The sequence below is a fragment of the Gadus macrocephalus genome, chromosome 13 (genome assembly GCF_031168955.1).
Source record: "Gadus macrocephalus chromosome 13, ASM3116895v1".
In the NCBI taxonomy this organism is placed as follows: Eukaryota; Metazoa; Chordata; class Actinopteri; order Gadiformes; family Gadidae; genus Gadus; species Gadus macrocephalus.
The window spans coordinates 21,303,463-21,319,669 of NC_082394.1; the positions used below are offsets into that span (position 1 = coordinate 21,303,463).

General features: G+C 45.9%; 1 protein-coding gene across 5 annotated transcripts in view; it reads left to right on the forward strand.

Annotated features, from left to right (window-relative positions):
• Positions 1-16,207, forward strand: part of LOC132470481 (receptor-type tyrosine-protein phosphatase gamma-like) — a 289,677-nt gene that overhangs the window by 154,867 nt on the left and 118,603 nt on the right. For all 5 annotated transcript variants that reach the window (XM_060069138.1, XM_060069137.1, XM_060069135.1 and 2 more), the window contains exon 3: positions 11,104-11,286. In XM_060069138.1, coding sequence (XP_059925121.1) covers positions 11,104-11,286 — 183 coding nt within the window. The remainder of the gene's footprint in view (positions 1-11,103; positions 11,287-16,207) is intronic.

The following is a 16,207-nucleotide window of genomic DNA, read 5'->3' on the forward strand; positions in this document are numbered from 1 at the left end:
CTCATTGATTGGAGTGGAAGCTATCTGCTGCGGTGACCGTGGCCAAGACGTGCCGCAGCCGTAACGCGGCCGTAACGCGTCCGGTGGAATCGGGCCGTAAGTGAGGCTGCTTAAAGGTCCCATGGCATGAAAGTCTCACTTTATGAGGTTTTATAACATTAATTTGAGTTCCCCTAGCCTGACTATCGTCCCCCAGTGGCTAAAACTTGCTTTCGGCCGTGATAATATGTATTATATGATATGGATATCTATGTATTATAGATATTATTTAGATATAGAGCTCCAGGACTGTAACGCAAGTGTTGTACAATTCTTTGTTATTTGGATAACCTATCTGGACTTATTTGGAAAGCTCCTCATAAATTAAGTGTTGGGGAGAAACAAACACATTTGGAGAAAGGGATTGTCTTCCGTTTGAACCCCGCTTCCCGCTGCCCGCTGCACGCTGCCCTCTCCCTCTGCAGCGAGGCTCCGGCGGGAGGCATTCGCGGTCAACAATCGCAGGCAACAATCCCTTACTGGTTCAGCCTACTTCAGATTGATGTGGACGTGGAAGAACCAGAGACGTCGGAGAACCCGACGCAGTCGTTTGAGATTCATAATTTTGTCTGGAGGCACATACAGCTTTTGGCCATGATAATATATATATTATATGATATAGATATCTATGTATAATATGATATTATTTAGATAGAGAGCTCCAGGACTCTAACCCGCCGGAGCACCCGGAGTGTTCTAGAATATTTACAGAACACGGCCAAAGGCTGTGTGCGCCTCGCCATTGCGATACACCCACTGTAAACAGAGTGCACGGTACGGTGGCCGCAAACTGCTCAGGGCCACACCCCCACCCTCCTCCTTGACCCGCCTCTCTCCTCCTCATTTGCATTAAAGACACCGAAACGGCGCGTTTGGGGAAAGCTCAATGTGCGACTGGCTCTTGGTATATGTAATTCTGGACCACGGCTGAATTTCGGGAACGTCTTCAAATACTGTGTTAGGGGCCGACTAATATCTATATTAAAGCATCCATAAAGTAGCATGCCATGGGACCTTTAAACCAGCCACCATCCCCACACACTCATACTGGGCAATTCCTGTCTACCAAATGCCCTATGTGTAACTTTTTCTCTAGCTGCTTATAGGATTCCATTTTTTTGGGATGGGAACATTAAAAGCCATAGAGACTGAAATGGACATTGCTGAAACGTGGGAATTCTTTATTTGTAAAGTAAAAGGTAAAAGCTTGTGAATGTACTTTCAGTTGGCTTCCTTCATGTCACATCCTCAGGCTCTTTGTCAGCACCAGCGTCAAGAGCTCTCTTTAAACCACAATGACATCTTAGTGCCAGGGAGATCTTACAAGGAGCACAAAGTATCGCTAAGCACCTGAGGGGAGCACAGAGCACATCAAAGCCACGACAACGCAAGTTCTGAAAGGCAGGGTGTGAGACGCACTACCGCCCTATCAGGTGAATCTGTCCCTCAGCACAGAGACTCCACAGTACCACCCTACCAGTGAGCCTGTCCCTCAGCACAGAGGCTCCACAAAGATGTGACCTCGGTCTGAACACATCTGATTTGTTGGTTCCTCAAGCCCAGGATATCTTGTCCAAAGTGCAAATGGTGTTTTGGTCGGATAAGTATGCAAGTGTCATTATTGGGATTTGAAGACAAATTCACAGAGTAGCATGGGGACGGACTCATGGGTGGATGGACTGACATGGACATCAAGTAGTAGTTGATGGGAATGAAGAGTTGTTGAATAGGGCCCGGTTTCCCAAAACCTTCTTAAAGGTTTTTAACGCTACTTCATTCTACGTCAATCGGAACCTCTATTTTAAGTTCTACCTTAAGATCTTGCGTGTTTCCCGAAACGTTATTTGCTACAAATCTCTTCCGTTCGTTGGTAAGGTTGGTCTGAAGCACTCGTAGACCCTTCCTCTACAGTAGTGATGGTTCAGCTAAGTTAAGTTACGTTATCCTTTATTTATCCCTTTTATAGGGGGACATTTTTCTCTGCTTTTGACCAGGAGGACCACACACATGGGGCACACACACGGGGCACACACATGGGGCACACACACGGGGCACACACACGGGGCACACACACGGGGCACGCAGCACTCCCGGAGCACTCCCGGAGCAGCACTCCCGCGGTGCAGCGCCAGGGGAGCAGTTGGGGGTTTCAGGTGCTTTGCTCAAGGGCCCCTCATCCATGCACCCTCGGTATTCGAACTGGCCACCCTCCGGTTACCAGTCCAACTCCTTAACCAGTATGCCGCGGATGGCCTACTGACACTAGTCGCCACAACTGTAACCTTTAGAAATCCCTGTTGCGCATGGGACTGCCACATTGGTAGTGTTGGCAGTGTTGTGTTTCACTAATGGGTTTAAGTCATTCATGAAGAAAATGATTGCTTGAAATACACAATCAAAAAAAAATCAAAGGATAGACATGCTGGATAGCAGTGTTACGAGAGTAGCGTAATTTGTTTGAGCAAGAATGGTAGTGCGTGTGTTAGTGACATCAGCGAGTGAGTGTACGAACGAGGAGAGCGAGTGATAGTGTGTGTCAGTTTAGTGTCAATAATCAGTGGCCGCTTCATACCGACCTATAAGCATCAGAACCCCTGCCGGTCAGGGTGAAGGGTGTTACCCCTGAGAGAACATCGGCCTTGAAGGGAACGTCTCCCCTGTGCTCCTCAACTACGGTCTGGGAGCCGACAGCAGGAAAGGTGTAACAGCAGGATAGACCCGCCCGGTTTCCCAATTACATCCAACCTGGTCTAACAGGAATCCGTGAATATTATATGCATATGTACAATATGGGAATGGGAGCGTTTCTTAGACTTTTCCTGCTCAACAGAACGAAACGAGAGAGAGAGAGAGAGAGAGAGAGAGAGAGAGAGAGAGAGAGAGAGAGAGAGAGAGAGAGAGAGAGAGAGAGAGAGAGAGAGAGAGAGAGAGAGAGAGAGAAGAGAGAGAGAGAGAGGGAGAAAGAGAGAGAGAGAGAGAGAGAGAGAGAGAGAGAGAGAGGGAGAGAGAGAGAGAGAGAGAGAGAGAGAGACACAGAGAGAGAGAGAGAGAGAGACACAGAGAGAGAGAGAGAGAGAGAGAGAGAGAGAGAGAGAGAGAGAGACAGAGAGAGAGAGAGAGAGAGAGAGAGAGAGAGGGAGAGAGCTTCAGCAGGGGTCTGAAACAGAGGGGACTGAAACAGAGGGTAATAGCGATAGCCGAGACTTTTTTTTAAAAAAATGCTTTCTGGAACTGAAATACTATGCTTACTTTTTGTGAATAAACGTCATAATATGTCTCCTTTAATTATATCTGTCGCAGCAGTTCAAATGAAGCTATTGAATTTCTGTTTAGAAAGGTGAATATTTATGAAAATAGACATTTTGAAATGAAAGCTACATTTTCTTACGTTTAATTAGCTTATAATTTAATACTGTTCATGCTGAGACTGCTTTGATTTTTGTTACCTATAGGGGTCTCTATTGCCGCGTTTCCACTGCAGGGTGCGGAACGGATCGGATCGCAAAGGTGCGGTAGGGAGGGGGCGGTATAGCCCAGCTCAGTTCCGAGGTCGCGTTTCCACTGCCGACAGTACCCCTTTGTGGTAGGCCGGATGTCGATCGCCGCGGCAGCTACGTAAACATCGTAAAAAACGTCTTCCTCCCCAAGAATGCAGACGAACGTCTCCACCTCCTTGTTCGCCCAAGCAAGCGTTTTACGCGACAAGTTAATTGTAAAGAATAATACCTCGAGGCTACTGTTCGTTTGTTTTTATCCCCGCGTCACCCGGAAGTGCCGATTCTGTCGACCAATCAACGGAGGGGGGGTGTAGCTAGAATTTCACGGGACCCTTTCAGGCGTCTCGTCTCGTTTGCGGTACCCCAACGGAGGAGTCCCGAGAACGGGGCCGGAACGGGTACGGCAAAGTCCGGGTCACGCCCACTTTTGGCGGTGGAAACGCGACCCGACCCGCACCTTTGCGATCCGATCAGTTCCGCACCCTGCAGTGGAAACGCGGCAGTATGAGGGTTTTGCGCACCGCCCGACCATTGTTTGTTTGTCAGGTGAAAGATAAATGTAAAGGGAAAGAGGCGGTAGTTGAAAAAAGTCTTTCGACCACTTATTACGTTCACTCGTTTCTTGTAGTGGTTTATTCGTTTCCCAGTACATTTTCCTTAATTTAGAAGATAGTTTTGTTCATTTTTTATTTGCAAAATACATTTTTTATTTGAACAGGCCGGCTTCTAACTAGTGCTGGGCCCAGCACAGTGCCAGAATTAACACAGATGGAGGAAAAGGCGCTCGCGATTATAGGTGAGAACTCCTGTGATGGGATCTCGGGGGGCATCGGAAGAGGTGATGCTGGATGCTCTCAGCCGAGGCGATCCCCATCCCCAGCTGAGGGGACATCCCCAGCTTTGAGGATCTCCCAGGACAGGCCAGCAGCTACTTCGTAGCCACTCAGAGCCCAATTGTTTGTCAATTTGCAAATTTCACAAATTGCTTGTAGAATTGTGCATGCCTTGACACTAGCCGCATTTACATGGATACTTCTGATCTGATAGAATTGGAAGGACAGCTCAATCTGAATAAATCATATATACATTTTAATCGGAATACAATTCTCTGATCGGAATATAATTCAATGCGGAGTAGAGATGGTGTAGGCCGCTATAATCGACATGCTATACACTTCTTCCGATTGGTTTGGGTTGGGTGCGGCTACTTTTTAACATGGAGAGATGGCATCAGCAGTTGCAGTAGTTTTCAATTGGTCCTTCAGAACTAGTCCGTTCTCAAGGAAAGTGGATTTGTTTTTCCTGATTGACGTCTTTCTTATAGCTCCGCAGGTAGTCCGGTAACTTATCAACCCCACCGTGTCGGGTTGCTAAGCAATGTCAACGTCTATGGCGGATTATTACTCTGCTGATCAACACTACGAATGGTCATTCTAAAAAGACACACCCTGAGAAGATTTTTATCGTTTTGGCAAGTAGCAGTTTAATAAGCGGAATAATGTATAGAACGTCGCCGGTCATTATTGATAATAATACCCTTCAGGGCGAAGCAAGACACCTCTGCTTCGCATCTGGGTCCGGTTCGGCCTGTGGGGCCTTATTTTCCCGATAATGACCGGCGTCCTACAACATTATCCCTTGCATAGCCTATATCATAGTCCAGATCAACATAACGGTTGTGTGCGAGAGACATCGGGACGTACACTTGACACTTTTGTAAATGCCATATATAGCCTACAGTGCATTCAGATTGCATGATAGGAATAGATCCATTCCGATTAGAAATCTAATCAGATCCGAAATGTCCATGTTAACGCAGCTACTGTCAATGTGGCAGTTTCATGCCTAACAGGGATTTCAGGTACAGTGGCGGCTACTTGCGTCAGGAGCTGAACCATCACTATAGAGCTAAGAAGGTTCTAGAAACGCTTCAGACCAACCTCACCGACGAAGGACGCATAAAAGAAATTCATAGCAAAGAACGTTTCGGGAAACACGCGAAGAACTTAAAGAAGAGGTTACGAATGATGTAGCGTTAATAAGGCTTTAAGAAGGTTTCGGGGAAACAGTTCGCAACCATCGCCAATTGAGGCTAAATGAAACGGCATGTTTGAATTAAGGATGTTGTCTCGGCTGTTCTTTGTTTGGGCCGTGGGTAGGGCTACAGCAAGGCGAGGTCAGCTCGACTCGTTTCCAATAATTTCAGAAACTAGCAAATTCAAAAAAATATTGTCTTTATTTTACAAATAAAAAATGAACAAGCTGTCATCTAAATTAAGGAAATTATACTACGAAACGAATAAACCATTATGAGAAATGAGTGAACGTAATAAGTGGTTGAAAGACTTTTTACAACCACCGCCTCTTTCCCTTGACATTTAGCTTTCACCTGACAAACACACACTGGTGTGGTCCTGATGACTGTGGGACTCTGAGGCCACAAACGGCCCCAGAGTCCACCACAAGTAGCCTACTTAGGATGACAAGCAGAGAGCAGCCATGACTGGGAGTGGGCTGGATGAAGAAACAGAGGGGGAACCCAGGTCTTCTCAATAGAAAGTATAGACCTTTTGGTTCTCAGGGTTACCGTGGAACATCTACCCAGCTAATTACCTTCAGTCAAACCGAGCTGGATTTCATTTGTCTTTGATATGCTGAAGCATTTTGTGTTTTGTTGTTGCATTAATTGTGATTCATTTAAAAATATGTGTTGTGATGGTTCTGTCAGGGGGCTCCGGTTGTGTTACTGAGCATACCCCAACCTCCTCATCCACGCCACGTGGGCAGACATACGTTTCTGAGAGCAGAACATCCACTGATGAGCCTCCCAGTACGGCCATACAGTGAAGAACAAATTTATGTTGGATTTCTCTTTCTATTTTTTACCAGTTTGTTGGGTGAATTGTGTAATTCTTATATAAGGCAGAGAGACACCTGGATGGGTGGTCACACTTTGCTTCTCTCACGCACAAATGCACGCACTTACACCGTGCACACACACAAGCGCATGCACGCACATGCACACACACACACACACACATGCAACTGCACACACATACACACACACACACAGCTCCTGGTTGGTTGTTGCTAAGCAATGTGTTTTGGTAGAGGCAGGAGCCAACAGGGACGGGAACGTGTCACATGGGAGCCTGCAGGTTGATGCTGCTATCACGACTGTCATGGCAGGAAGGAGGGCTGACGACGTGTGGGGACCTGAGATACACTGGTGGCTCGAATCGTTAGCCTCAATTTAGCAGCAAGGGTTCCTGTTGTCTTATTTTGTCCCCACTATTTTGTCATTGCATGGTGATCACATCCACATGAACCTTCGAAAGAGTTTCTTTGTTATGTTAACATAAGATTAAACAGCTCATATCATCTCAGCAGAAACACATCGGAGGTCGGAAGGGTGTTTTGATGACAGTATGTGTAACATCACGATGTAGGTTCTGCCACTGTGTCAAGTGTGGTGGGTCTAGTGGTTTACACACTATCCAAACCATCAATTAGCCGATGTGAGTGGAAGAATATGCCCAGCCAGCGCTCCTATTCTCCCCCTCCATCACTGCCTAGTGTAGTCAGCTGACATTAGCTAGTCTAATCTTATCAGCCAGCCACCCAGCAGCTGTCCAGCTAGACAGATCCATAGGTAGCGCCCGGTCTTAGACAGAATCTAGACCGCGGTGATCGATAGCCACCTCCGGGCAAGGACTGAGGGAGAGGGGAGGTAAAGGAACCGGATGCCTCCTAATTCGATGAAGTAGACATTACCTGGTGCTCGCAAATGCATCAGGGCACCAATAATCATAGACAAATTCATTTTGGAACTCAGGAGCCTGGTATTGCTTTCAATTAGGGGCACAGTTCAGAGCCATTATGATGCATATAGTGTGGGAGAGTGAGGAGGCAGCGGAGGAAAGGAGAGACGCGGACCGAGAACAGAGCTCTCTCTCTCTGGCCTCATCAGAAACATACTGGCCCGGTCTCTCACAGGGGGCAGCTGTAGCTTAGGAGACAGAGCATGTTGACTGGTTACCGGAAGGTTCCTAGTTTGATCCCTGGCTCTAAGGAGTGTCACGGTGCAATACACCTCGCCCTGACTGCTTCTTACGAGCAGGCTGTTGCCCTGTGTGGTTGACTCCCCTGTCGGTGAGTGAATGTGTGAATGAATGGTTGTAAGTCACTTTGGATAAAAGTGTCAGCAAAGTCCCCTGAATATCAATGTCTCCTCTTGTAGCATGTACAGGCCACTATGCAGCCTCGAGTCCTAGCAGAAGCCATTGATTTGCCTGGCTGCGTCTTCGGTCAGGTCAATGATCAGTTCAATAACAGGGTTTTCATGTAGTACCAGCAAACGGTACAGTTCTGCTGTTGTGTGGTCCTCATGAGGCTGATGATGATTGGTGTGCTATTGAATGCCAAGCCGATGCGCCTTACAGAGAGGTCTGCGTATCCAAGGATAACTTAGTCCTCGCTGGGCAGCCTTCCACTCGGTCCATGTGACCATGTTATTATTTCTGCAACGCCTGCAACCACACATATAAGCGGCTCAGTGGAGAAACAGGGGTTTAGGACTAACAAGGGCTCCAGTCATTTGGATGGGATTTCTTCTGACATTTTGTGTGGGGAAATTAATTAGGACCTATCAGGCACACATGGCCTATTATCTAGGTTATCTGTCCCACAATAGATACCAGTTACACTGATCACTTCAAATCAGAAGTGAATGGCCAGCCACCGCAGAAACACGCAAGATTTAAATATCATGCCATGCACAATATCCCCTAGCTAATTAAAATAAATATATCATCCTGGGTGACATACAAAGCTTCACCATAAAATAGTGTTGTAAATCTACACAGAGTGTGTATTGGGAAGCTCATAGATGCAAACGATTGTTGATATGTGTGTTGCAACAAATATAATTTCCCTTTGGGGAGTCATAAACGTACCATCCATCTCTTTTATGGACAACTTAAACATTCCTTGAAAGCGATTACTGTGAACCTGCAGGTTGGGTCTGTAAATCAGCCCTAGTGCATGTGCTGCTCGAAGCTGGTTACTGCATACATGTGGAGCCCAAGGAATTCCTGACTGCTGCCATTCGATGTGTGTGATACAATCAAGAGAGGAGAGACGGAAACAGAGGATGCGCTGCCATTGCTCTTCCACAGTTAGAACCGTCCATCAGACAGACTAACTGACTCTCTGCAGCCTCGCTCCACACCTTTTCGTTTGTTTTCACCTCAAACTATCTTCATAGTTTGTGATCTTATAAGATTGTTCATAGGCTTTTGCTGACCAATCGAGGAAAGCCCCTACTGGAAATTCAACACAGCACAGTAGTATTTTAACTGAAACAATGGTACCTATTTAAAAGGAACTTCAGCCACCCACGTCTTAAAGGTCCCAGGCATGAAAATTTCACTTTATGAGGTTTTCTAACAGTAATGAGTTCCCCTAACCTGCCTACGGTCCCCCAGAAGCTAGAAATAGCGTTGGGTGTAAAACGAGCACTAGGTTTCCTGCTCCGCCTTTGAAAAATGAGAGCTCAGATGCTCCGACTTGAGAGCTCAGATGCTCCATATGACGGCACAAGTTACCTCCCCTTTCTCTCCCTTGCCCGCCTGAGAGAATGAGATGATGAGCTATGACTGTGCAAGCGTCACGTGTGTGTGTGAAAACACACACTGTAATGCAAGTGTTGTACACTTCTTAATTATTTCGATAACCACTCGTCTTAAGACGAAGTTTAACACTGTCGTAAGACCAGTGACCAAACTGTGTCTGTTAAACGCCGCTTTGTCGCGGTAGCATTGGCAGAGGACCAGGCGATCCAATATAAGTAGGCTATAGGCCATAGTCAAGTCAAGTCAAGTTTATTTATATAGCACATTTAAAACAACAGTAGTTGACCAAAGTGCTGTACACAAATACAATATATTTGTGTACATAGGCAGAGATACGGACGCAGTAAGGTATTGCAGTAATACGAGTGATTGAAATTACCATTTAAACCACCAAAGTGGTCCAAGCACAATGAAAACAGTTCATACTTCAAGTCACAATGGGCGCAGCCATCTTGAATTCTGTCTCGGAATTTCGCTCGGTCACCACTGAGTTCAACCGAGATGGCGAGATCGCCGTCCGAGGAAAAGGGGCGTGTTTGTGCGTGTCGCTAGGCAACGTCCTCGGACCTCCGAGACGGATGGATATTAAAACGCACCACTCTGGACCTGCTGTATGTAATTTGGTTTTCTGGCGCCGCCACAGCGTGCGCCCAATCAGCGAACAGAGGGCGTGTCTGAGAACAATGACGATAAAGTCGTGCGCCAGTTTGAGTTGTTGTAGGTCGGTAGTTGATTTACAATGCAATTTTTCCCTGATAAATTAAATTCGACGAACAAAACCTGCAGCTGTCGTTGACGGACATTTTCGTGCAGACGCGCAAGGTGTTTGGTTTGTGTACAACCTGCGCATGATTCCCGGCGCATGACATACGTCACAACCAAACGTTAGCGATTGGTTATGGCAGATCCAGAGTGGCACTGGGCAGATCCAATCATTTTAAACTTCAACAGACACCCGCCTTCAAGTGAGTTAACGTTTGTCAATTGATTAGGTCCAGACTCTCTGTACAAATGAAATGAAATGAAGTGAAGTACGAGAGTGTGGTAGAACCAGGCTAGCGTAGACTTGCATAGAAACCCAAACCCAGCGGCACCACTGTAGCCATTGTCTTGCAACGCCTGGTTATGCAACACATTCACGGCTTATATGGACCCCTCGCCACTTGTATTATTAATAAACACCTCAAAGTCAACTGATAAACTCAGTTTTTGAAAGACTCGTAGGGGGATTGTAGGGGTCTGAATCCTCTCCCCTGCACTGCTTGATGGAGTTTGTGCTTCCTCAAAGTTCAAACCCTGTAGTAGGGCTGCTCGATTATTGGGAAAATCCTAATCACTATTATTGGGAAAATCCTAATCACTATTATTTTGGTCATATTGTAATCACGATCATTCAAACGATTATTTTTGAGTTTGAAAACATGTTGTATTTATTCAGCATCTCTCTCAGATTTATTTTTTTGTAACAGAACTTTGAAATTTCGCCTTTAAGTAGGCCTAATATAAAAAAAGAAAGTACACAAAATGGTCAAAAATGAAAATGTTCCAATCTAAAATGATATACAGATATGAAAAAGTCGATTATGTTAATTTTGTGATAGTTTGATGCTAAAATCGCAATCAAAATACGATTAATCGCCCAGCCCTACCCTGTAGCTTCCTTTGGCAGCCCCGTCGCTGTTACGTGAGTGTACAGTGATTGGTCACTGCATGGCAAGGTACAGTGATTGATCACTGCTTGGCCAGGTACAGTGATTGGTCACTGTGTGGCTACATAGCCAGGAGGGAAAATTATCTGAAATCGATCGGCTGAATTAACGTAAATTTCATGAATTTGACCATATTCTGATTCTGAATGCACACCTTCATAATCGTAATAACATAATCAGATTTCCAGGAGTCCATCACGTTAACAGTGGTTTGTCTTCTCCCAGGGGCCCATGGGCCAGACGAGGGATGGGCATCAGCCTACCCAGAGTGCAGAGAGAGGAACCAGTCCCCCATCAACATCGTCGACCACGAGGCTAAAGCCTCCATGGAGTACCAGGAGCTGACGCTGGAGGGCTTTGATGCAGAGTCCTCCAACAAGACCTCTATGAAGAACACAGGGAAAACAGGTACCACCCTCAGCCACTATTGTAACCATAAAACATTTATATACTGTCTACAACAGACAACAACAAGCAGGTTGGGGTTCAACAGTAACAGGGGTTTTATTCAATATTAGTGAGAGCAATGGGGAGGCTGAATACAAATTAAAGTGGTCCCTGGACCGGGGCACCCCTGCGAGGGCTTCAGGGCGGGACTGTAGGCTGGGTAGACGGCCATGGAAAGGGGGCGTGACACGCTAGGCAGAACACTAGTTGTTCAATCAGTCCACCACAGGATAGGCGTTAAACATCCATGTCTCGTCAATTTTGCAGAAGTTGTTGCGAACCCTAGGATCAGATGTAGAGACGATGACATTGGGGCTGGACCAGGCACTCTGAGAACCCTGTGGACCTATTTGGAACTTCCCTGGTGGGGAGAACGCCCTTGGGAAGAAGCTTGTCCCAGTTCTTCTCCTTGACACCAATTTCACAAATTCCGTTTCAATGTTTGGTTGAATCGTTTTATCGGGTCTTCGTTCTGGTGAATTGAAATTCAGATTTTTACATTTCAGCCATTGCCCTGTACATCAAACTCCCTGCTCCGTTAAAACTTCCTCTGCGATCCCGACTCGACTGAAGAGCATGAATATCTCTCTGGCTACCCTTTAGCAGTGGCGGAGCAGTATGGCTCTGTATGACCTCTCGGCCTCTTCAGGCCCCCTGGCTGAATACCGTACAGTCCCTCCTCCAGGGGAGAGGTTCAGACTTTGCAGTAGGCCAACAGGCTTGTGGCCTCATGCCCTGCAGCTGTCCCCTCTTCCAGTCATGCAGCAGGTGGACTGGGTAGCAGTGATGGTCAACAACATTTTCCAGAGGGTCTTTGAGGGAAAGGGCGTAATCCATGGTTCCTTTTTCTCCTTGTGGAGGCTCTTGGGCATCTAGACCCATTCATTTGTAATAATGCATATTGCAATCATATCGAGACAAACCTTTGGTGTAGAGGAGGAAATGTCCAGTAGTTGAACATGCTGACATCATTTTGTATTTTGCACTTTCTTTTCATTAGATAAAGTGCATGCATTAGTATTGGCATCTCAGTCATAAACCAAAACCCCTTGTGAACTCGGGTGTTGCTCGGTGTCCAGGGTTTGACGTATAGCCTGCTACCTCTTATTTAGACCCCAGACAGATCCAGTGTGTCACAAGCCATTTGTGGGGCCTTGTTTACCCGCTTATTCAGACACAATGTCTCCATATTAGTAAACTTGTGCTGTGGCTGATAGCGTTTTTGTAATTCTGCCAGCTGCTTTGGAACTCACAACTGCACCTTGCAGAGCTTCCTTGTCAGCCACAGGTATCTTTCACCATTTTAATCTGTCCCTAAGATGGATGATCCGGCGCTGTGTGTGCCTGCATCGGGATCTGAAATGCTTTGAGAGCAGGAGGCCACAGGTGGCTTTGCTTCACTATTGACAGACCTGCTTAGAATGCAAACAGCCACCTAGTTACCACAATGCGAGCACTCTGCATCAGGAGCACGCTACTGTGTTGTGCAGAATAAGCTTTCATGTTCAATCATTTATGGTAAGACATGGCAGAACTGATTATGTTATAGTATCAAAATGATTGTAATATTATGATTTATAATATAAATAAATAATGAACAATATTACTTCTAAAAATAATACAATGTGTTAATATCATTGTTGTTATAGTTTGGAGCAATAGTGACTATTATAAATAATATAATGAACAATATTACTACTTAAAATATTACAACGTGTTAATATCATTGTTGTTGTAGTTTGGAGCAGTAGTGCCTGGCAGGCTGAGGCCAACCAAACAGCCGCTTAATCACCTAACAAACTACGGGCTGCAAATGGCCCTCTGCGAATAGCACGGGGCGGAGACGTACTCTAATAGCTAATGTTGGGAAAGCCTTCAGTTATTGATCGGTGAGCAGTGGAGTCAGCGTTTGTGGCGAAACAGCCAACCTCTTTAGCTGATGCAGGATTAGGCTGTTTGGTCATGTCTCCCTGATCAAACAGGAGCTGATCATCTCCAGCCCTTTGAGGTTTTGGCTGGAATGCTGAGTTCTAATTTTGACTTTGAGAAGTCAGAGATTTGTGGTGAGCCTGAATTGTTTTCAGCCCCATCCTGTGGCACAGGCGTCTCTTCTGCACCCTGCATCATCCCATTGAGTTAAACCCGGCCGATGAAAGGGCCAAAGTGTTCGCCTGAAGCGTGGCGATAATACAATTATATACATGTACAGAGTAATGGAAAGACTAGAAACTGGAGTCCCTGTGGTACTGCCAAATTCAGGATGTGGGGAATGACTGATCTAAAGGAGGCGGAGGAACCCCATGGAGAGGGAAGGGAGAAGAAGGGGCTGTTCTCAGCGGTCCGTCCTGCCCTCCGGCCGCCCTCTCCTTACTGATGGAGCCGCAAAGACCTTGAGAAACGTCCTATCCTGCACCGGGCTGGCAATGAATGTCTTGCCTCTGTGATGAGAAAGCATCCTTCGGACTGAGGGAATAGTTAAATCAGTCAAGGGAGGAGGGTAAGGTCAGTAGTCATGAATCACTTGCCTCTAGCAGTAGAGATAGCCCCGTCTCTAGTCAACCACAAGCTGGTGTGATTGCTTTTTCTAAACGGCTGTAATTGTTGGAAAAAGTCGCAATTAACCTCACCACTTGCAACTGTTTGTAGTTATAATTATAAATTGATTTGGTTAAAGGTGTCTACTAAACGGGGCTAGTGATAAACGGCCCACATGCTGTGGGATCAGAGGTGGTCCACCAGTGCTGCTGGGAGGAAAGGCCCAGTACACTAGTACAACACCAAATTACAATGGTTGTGTTCGCACCGAGGAATGGTGTCTGAGGTCTGGGATCTGAGAGGCGCACGGGCTGCGATGCAGTCTGCAGGGTACTCAGCCGTACCGCTCATCCGGTCCCCTCACGCCCCCCCGGCCACGTTAAGAACCCGGTCCCTGTCCCCCAAAATGATGGAAATGGAATCGACACAGAAACCTTGAAATAACATTTTGAGAGGACAAGCGGTGCAGAAGCCAAACATAAAAACAAAAGGCGAGGTGAGCAGCAAGCGCGGTGTGCCGGCTCTGCCTGCTCCATAATGCATTGTTAACAAGACAAATGGTCCCCTGCTCCGCCGGTGAATTATGGATCACGCGCTGTGCTTTTTAGAAGCGACAGCTGAGCGTTTTGTCTGACGGATCACCTGATGGAAATGCTGGTGAGGCTCATGACACTGGGGAGAGGGAGGGGAGGGCGGGGGGGGGGGGGGGGGGGTCCTTAACCGGGCACTCTCATTGATTGCATTTATTGATTAAGTGAGGTCAAACATATGACAGTTCCTTAGGAATAAAGTTTGACCACTCACCCTGAGGGGAAATAGGTACTTATAATCGTAGCCAGAGGTAGAGTACATTCCTGGATGTGTGTTTAAGTGTGCTCATTCGTCTCTCTAGGTAAATGGATGAATAATCAGTCATTCCAAACCTGCTACTTCTTGCTCTATGCACAAAGTTTTTTGGTACAACTTGGATATCTTAAAATGACCCAAACCACACCTTTATATGCGGTTAAACGATAATACACTTAGAGGTACATAATGATGATGTGGATTCGCTGTTCATCCATACTGCCAAAAGTGTTGGGAAACACCAAAAGTGTTTTTTTTCAATATGTTGCTGTGAGCTATTATTTTTTTCCGCTGTTTTGAACATTGAGCTCCTTTTGTGGTTTGTCTGGGATGAAATAGAGCGGTTGAAACAAGTATCATAGCGAAATACAGTTTCTATGGTGTTTTATTGCACATTTAGTGCATTTTGTAAATCCCATTGATTTCTGTTGGAAGACTCATTGCTTGTTGGCCAGAAACGGAAAGGGGGGGTGTTCAGGTTTCGTTGTAGTCTTTTCGCTCGGTTCTAGCCCTACTGTTGAGACGGAGAACCGAGCGAAAAGACTACAAACAAGCGTAAACAGCCCCCCTTTCCGTTTCCAAACAAACAAGCAATGATGGAGGTATTCTAGTCCGCAGAGCTATGAGCCAGAGAGCTAACGTTATGGATTGTACATATTTATAATTCGAAATCCGTGTCAGCCTTAACCACAGATACTCTAGGGTCTATAGCATATAACCGCTTTGTCTGATTACAGTTGAATTCATTTTTCACAATTTAACAGCTCTTGTTTTGAAGATTAATCACCACGCTATTCGTTTCAATGGGAATCGCGACGGTCTATACTTTCAACATAAAGTGTACATATTTTCAATTTGAAATTCTTCCCAGCCTTTATACGACAGATACTATAGGGTCTATAGCATATAACCACGTTTTCTGATGACAGTTTAATGCAACAGTAAGCTGACAACACTGCAATTGCAAATTAACCACACAGAGATAACCATGGCAACCGGTCAAACAACACAGTGTTCTGCCCGCGCATCCGCCGTGTTGGTAAACAAATAGTCCCCCTATTGAACGAAGTTAAACCGAGTGAGCGTGCCGTTCACAGACACCAGAATGAACGAGTTCACAGTAACGTTCATCAGGCAGTAATACAGTACGTTCAGTTCACGTTCGCCCAAAATTTGAACGTGTTCAGGCACAACACTGCCTGCCAAGTTACAACAGTAAGATGTTTGGCTTACCATCATAACATATAGGCCTATTGCAGATTAAATTAAATGGGAGCAAGCCTTTGAAAGAAGGGACGGGCATTTTCTGTTTTTTTCACCTGTAAGACATTTAGATTTAGTGAGAGACTAGACTAGTAAAAACAAATCTGAAGTCAAGTCACTAGTCACACGTAATTTCCAAACGTGGGCCTATGGAGGTTATTCTTTACTGATAGGGTTTCCCTGACGATCAGTTGGTGAAAACACCAGTTCAACCATTCATTTGAATGGGGCAGGTGGT